Genomic DNA, 6,520 nt, shown 5'->3' on the forward strand with positions numbered 1-6,520 from the left:
AGAAACACAATAATGAATAAAATGTTTTTGAGTAAAAGAATACTGTATTTTATCTTAACATAAAATATTATAAATGTGTCAACATAAAAGGAGCATACTATGTAAAAGCTAAAGTATGTTTTAATACTAATCTACACATTGTAAAAATATGATTGTAATTCTATAAATGTTACAAAATTATATTTTTTTATCTTTCATTATTATTATTTATTATATATTTCATTATTATTTATGAAAACGAATTAAGTTTAGTTAACAGATGGTAATATAACAACCAATACTTGTGTTTATGCATACATACATACATACATACATGGATACATATATACATATACATATATACATATATATATATATATATATATATATATATATATATAATACAGCATCTTTGTACAAAATTTTAGCATAGAAAAGGCTACGAAATACGAAATTTTAATATGCAATGCAATACATCTGTATATAATTATTGTATGGTTCTAAGAATATATTACAAATTCAATTTGCAGATAAGAATACCATAAAAATCGCCTTTTTATAAACTAGTACTATTTTACTAATACACTTGCAACAATTTTTAACAAATCTAACAAAATTAACAATGTATAACAATAAAATTTAATTACAGAAGTAATTGCATATTACATATTGTAAATTCTCTAAATTTGCAACTACAACATAGCAGTATATATAAATAGTTTTTGTAATTACCCTCGCAATTATTATTATGTCAAATAAATATTCATACACTTTATCTAATAGATATAGTTTTGGTAAAATATGTTATAAATAAATGCACTGAGCATTTACATAAGATGAAAAATAATTCATGATCGATTATCATTACAACTTTTATTAGAATATACTTAAATTAAAATACTTATTTGTGAAAATATTTTTCCAACCGTGCAATATATTATTCTTAAAAAGAGTATTTAAATTACACAAAACAAAAAAATGCAATCTCGTACACACTTTTAAAAAAATAATATTTTAATTTCAATTCAATTCGAATATAAAATTAAATAATTACATAGACAATGTCAAAAATATATTTTTATTTCTGGTTAAAACTATTTTTACCTTACTTCAACTTTAATGCATGGGTTAAAGAATGCAGAATTTGACTCTATATACAAGCAATACTATAAACTATATTTTATAAAATTTGTAAATTTGTATAAAATATTATAATATTTATGGTACATCTATACAATACAGTAACAAATGTTAACAAAAAAAAATTAAATTTTTGCCGAATTACGTTATCGATCTAGATACATCGCCCCTCTATTGTCTCTTGGGGATCTGGGTATACGCATAGAACCAGATGATACGCATGGCCCAAATTCTTGCTCTTGTTCCTCCAATTGCCTAGCAAAAGTTTCTTCCAATCGTTGTTTTCTAGGAGTCAATTTTGCTTTCCACTCTCTTAATTCCGCGCTGTATGCGTCATCCCTCTCTCTCAACTTGGAAGTTTCATGCTCCAGCAGCATTTTCCTTTTCTCATTTTGCAGCTGCTCCAACTCTCGAATCGTGGCGTCACTAGTAGCTCTCAATTCCTCCAGTTGTCGCTGGTGCTTCAAGTCAAAACGTTGCTGTTCCGCTCGATAGCGTTTCTTTTCATTTTCTTGAAATTTCTTCAATTTATCTCTCTCCTGCTCGGCATCAGGGATGACGCTGATACGTAAAGACTCACGGAACATCATTTCTCTAGCCTTCATTTCAGCCCGAATGCGTTTTGGCAATGTACGCTTTTCACCAGATTGCCGTTTGAGAAGTTCTTCCTCTTTTCTTTGATTCATACGTTTGATTTGTTCCAGTTCTTTTTCATGTCTTATTATCATCTGGTGTCTTTGCAGGAAAAATATGTCTTTTAGTTGACGTTTAGCAAGTTGGTGTTTTTCATGAATTTGCTTTTCTTCAAGCTCCCAAAGCAACGCTTCACGGGTTCTCATCACTTGTTGTTTCTGCTGAAGGAATTGGCGATCCATTAATGCAATTCGGTCGTGATGTGATTCACTCAGGCGGCGAAGAGAACTCTCGTGATTATCGTTTAAATTGCCCAAGAAAGCTCGTTCTCTCTCCTCATGCTCTATTTCTAAAGCTTGCTTGCGTACTCTGAAAACGTCCTTACGCTTATCCTTTGGTAGGAGATCGACTTCTTGCTTTAATAGTCGTAACTCTTGTTTTAAACCTTCACGGAATAATTTCAGTTCTCGTTCTTGCTCTGCGCGTATTTTTTTCGAAGCCATTTTCATTTCGGCTTCATTTTGAGACTCAGCCTTTTCAACCTGCTGTCTTTGTTGATGACTCAATGATTCTAAATCAGACTCATAATTTCTTTCAAGCGTAAGACGTTCTTGATCAAATCGTTTGTCTTGTTGATCTTTATTAAGATGCTCTTTCTGCGACAGATCTTGAAATTGCTTTTGTTCTTGTTTTTGTAACATTTTTAGTTCTCGTAACTCTTGTTTCCTAAAAATATGATCATCATAAACTCTACCATTTTCCTCATCTCCATAAATGACTTTGCTGGTAGTTGTTGTGACAATGACGCCATCGATTTCGAATTTACGAGTGCGCTTCCTAGTTTTCTTCTTCAAGTTTCGAATATGCAATTCTTCTTTGGAAAAAGTGCTTCTTTCAGAAGCACCATCATTCTTCCTTCTAAGAATAACTTCTTCCTCTAAATCGGCAGGATTGGTTGGTTGTGTACCAGCATGACTATCATGACTAGCTGTGGTAGAAATACTTTCGGCATCTGACCGATCTTTGACACCACGACTACAAAGTGAAGCACATTCAGAATCAACAGAACCAACAGAACTGTCAGGTGATTCACGCTTATCAACAACTGTTTTCTGTTTAATTTTTTTCTCTCGCTCTTGCCTTTTAATATAACTGACATTTTCTCGGCTGTGAGCTAAAAATTCCCGACCATTTGGTTGATAAATATGCGAATTTTCTTTACCGCCCTTGTTATTATGTTTGGCAATAGCATGAGATAGGTTGCGAGTTTCATCTCCAGAATCACTTTTACTACTCGTACTCCTGCCAGTTGAAATACTTGATAAATCACAATGAGAATTTCTTTTTAGAGAATAATTAGAATCGCCAACATTTCCGCGAACATCAGATTCACTAGAAACACTGATAGCTGAAGAATCTTTGACTTCAATTTTTGCTTCACCTACTGATACCACTGATACATGACTCATATCGCGAGATTTTGTTTCATCAGACTCGGGACTAGTAAAACCAGAATCATTTACATTCACATAGCTGGAATTAACAATTACAACTTCACTTTCATCTAATTTTTGTCCTTTGATTGGATCTTTGCTGGAAGACTCATTTGTTCCACTTAAAGAATATTCTAATGAATCCAAAGATGGGTAACAATCATCATCAGTTGATGATTCATTTATTTGCGTTTTATTAGTATCATTTGCCACAATTATAACTTCATTTTTGTCCATGTTACCTTTATTTGGAAGGACGTGACCATCAATAATAATAGGAGGATGCATGGTCACAACAGTAACTTGGCTGATGTTACTGGCCAGACTGTTGGATAAATCAGGTAACTCAGTGTTAATTGTTACAGTGGATGTATTTGGCTTTGCTCTTTCAGCATTTGGAGAAGAAGAAATGATTGATACAACAGGTTTAGACTTCTCAACAGGTGACATTCTCAGAGAATCAAAATTCTCAGGGCTGCTTCCACTATTTGGACTTACTGAAATAATTCTAGACACATCATTACTAACGACAACTTCCTTTCCTTCTTGTAACAGAGCATTGCCATTATTACCTTTTTCTGGAATAGTATATGGTGGTTTTTGTTTATTTAATGTTTTCTCAACTTTCTCCACAAGTTGCTTAATATTTTCTGAAACCTGTTTTTCCGGTTTCTCATAAGTAGCTATAGCCTCACACTTTGGCTCAGTCTTATCAATTGGAGATTTTATAGCATCTTCGGGCATTGAGTTAATAACTGGGATATTTTTATTACATTGAGTAGAAACATTATCCGTGCTATCAGTTTTAGAAGATTCAGAAATTTCTTCTATAGTATTTATTGTTTGAGATGTAAGAGGTACAGGTAAAGGAGGTGCAGGAGGTACTACATTGCCAATTGGTGGAGCTGGTGCAGGACCCTTTTCCCTTTTTCCACTCACAGATTTCTTCTCAACATCGGTAATCGGATCAGGTGCCAATTGCTTTTTAACTTTCTTCTTTTCGGTATGATTTTCCTGTTCGACTTCACGTTTGTTTTCACTTGATTTCTCCACTACTTTTTCTTCTTTAGGAATATCAATAGGTTTAACTGGTTCCATTACCTTTGGCTCTTCCACAGGAATTTCCACAGCATTTTCACTCTTCAAGCTCTTAGCATCTATATCTATGTCCTGGACAGATTGTGTTTCAACATCTATTGGCATTGCAGAGTTTCGGTTTTCTTCAGATTCTTCCAAGTCTAATAATTCTTCTTCAACAACATCTGCTTTGTATTCTAATAACAAGTCTCTTATAGGTTTTGAATCTATTTCTCGACATATGAAAGGATGTTTAAGTAAAACATCTGCTGAGGGACGTTGCATTGGATCTTTAGTTAAAGCTTTTGCTAAAAAATTATTAAAATCCTTTGACCATTTTGATGGAGCATCAAGTTTTGGTGGATCATTTTTTTGTATCTTCAGCAAAACTCGTAAAGGAGACATTTCATGATTGGGTGGTTCAGTTTGAGCTAATTCAATTAAAGTGATTCCTAATGACCAAATATCAACTTTAAAATCATAAGGATTATCTCTGAATGTTTCACACAGTACTAACTCAGGAGCCATCCAATAAGGTGTACCAATAAATGTATCATGCTTTTGTAATGTATGCTTGTTCTTTGCTGAAACTCCAAAATCCGCCAATTTAACTCCCCCTGCCATAGTTAAGAGTACGTTACCAGCTTTTAAGTCTCTGTGTATAACCTTACTTTTGTGCAAAAAACTTAAACCTTCACACATATGCTGACAGACATATGCAATTTGAGGTTCACTTAATCCCTTTTCCAATTCTACCATTATACTATCCAAGGCACCACCATCACAGTATTCTATAAGCATCCATAGTTGCTCTTCAATAAAAAATGCTTCGTGCAATTCAACAACATTAGGATGTTTGCATTCCGAAAGTATATCGATTTCAACCATAAAATCACTGAGATCGTCTTCACCTTCCAATGCGCACATTTTAGCTGCAGCAAATTCACCCGTTAGCTTATTTTGCGCCTTATACACTTTACCAAAGGCACCATCTCCAAGCTCTCCTACCATATCCCAATATTCCTTTGGATCTATATCCATTCTTATGTTATTGTAAAGCTTTTTCTTTTTGCTATCGGTGCCTCCACCGAAATGGAGCACTTTCTTTAAATTATTTAAGAATGACATTTTCAAATTCTTTTATATTATATAAATGTATATATAATATGCATATATAAAACTATATATAAAAATGCTCTAATTTTAAAAAAATATTACTTATGCATTGTAAATCACAAACTTGCAATGGAAAAATCTATATCAACATGGTTGATATCCAGCAACCATAGTTCTGTGATGAAAAAGATAAAATAAATGGCTTAAAAAAATACAAAAAAACACTGTCACAAAACTACATGCCTATTAACTATTTCATTCACTTTTTAATAAAACAAAAATTCTAAAACACTAAAATCAAAAATTGTTCCCATCGTAATCAATATTTCCATTTTAATGTTTCAAGGTGTAGCAAATTTTACTAATCTTCGCTCGGAGAGTAGTACATATTCTGATTGCAGCAAGATTTTCATCCAATCAATGGTCAGAAATCCTCACTAAGAACTGTAAATAATATTAAGAAATTATTACTAAATAAATTATGAAATTTAATAAATTAATAACGGTTGCATGTTTGCATCATATTCGATAAAAAAAAAACAGTTAATGTAACTGCAATCGTTATGTCACACATAAAGATTGACCCTTATGAATAATTGATTTCGATAGTAAGAAACAGCACTAAAAGTAAGCATAAATGTGACTATATTATCAAATAATTTTCTAAAGCTGAATAAAAAAAACAATATTATAAAATAATTTTTTGCAGTAAATAATTTTACAAATTGTGAATAAGTAAACATATCATTTGCTGCAATTATTGCATTTATAATAAAAGCATAATAAAGCATAACATTTGTTATGTTACAATATGATGGTTCTTGTAACACGATTGGAAATTTTCATGTTACTATTAACAATAAGTGATGGACTTGTACATATGTAATCTATTTCTGTTTCTAGTAATATAATACAAAATTCACAGTTTATATTTATATTTGATTTCAAAAAGACCAATTGTAATAATTAATTACAAAGTGTGTCAAAAAAATTGTAATAGTATGACAAGGAATTTGCTAAATTTAGTCTGCACATTTATTTTCATTTCAAGAATAAAACATACACTAGCACGCATATTTAAA

At 31.8% G+C, this 6,520-nt stretch overlaps 1 protein-coding gene across 1 annotated transcript; it reads right to left on the bottom strand.

Annotated features, from left to right (window-relative positions):
- Positions 1-1,079: 1,079 nt before the first annotated feature.
- LOC113369893 (serine/threonine-protein kinase 10-like) lies at positions 1,080-5,545 on the bottom strand. The gene has a single exon (XM_026610502.1). It carries the CDS (start codon positions 5,448-5,450, stop codon positions 1,266-1,268), a length of 4,185 nt encoding a protein of 1,394 aa, XP_026466287.1. The 5' UTR covers positions 5,451-5,545; the 3' UTR covers positions 1,080-1,265.
- Between the last annotated feature and the right edge of the window lie 975 nt (positions 5,546-6,520).

This window comes from Ctenocephalides felis, unplaced genomic scaffold (assembly GCF_003426905.1).
Source record: "Ctenocephalides felis isolate EL2017-DRISC unplaced genomic scaffold, ASM342690v1 CF-g0.4_SCAFFOLD_01492, whole genome shotgun sequence".
NCBI classification, from domain to species: domain Eukaryota; kingdom Metazoa; phylum Arthropoda; class Insecta; order Siphonaptera; family Pulicidae; genus Ctenocephalides; species Ctenocephalides felis.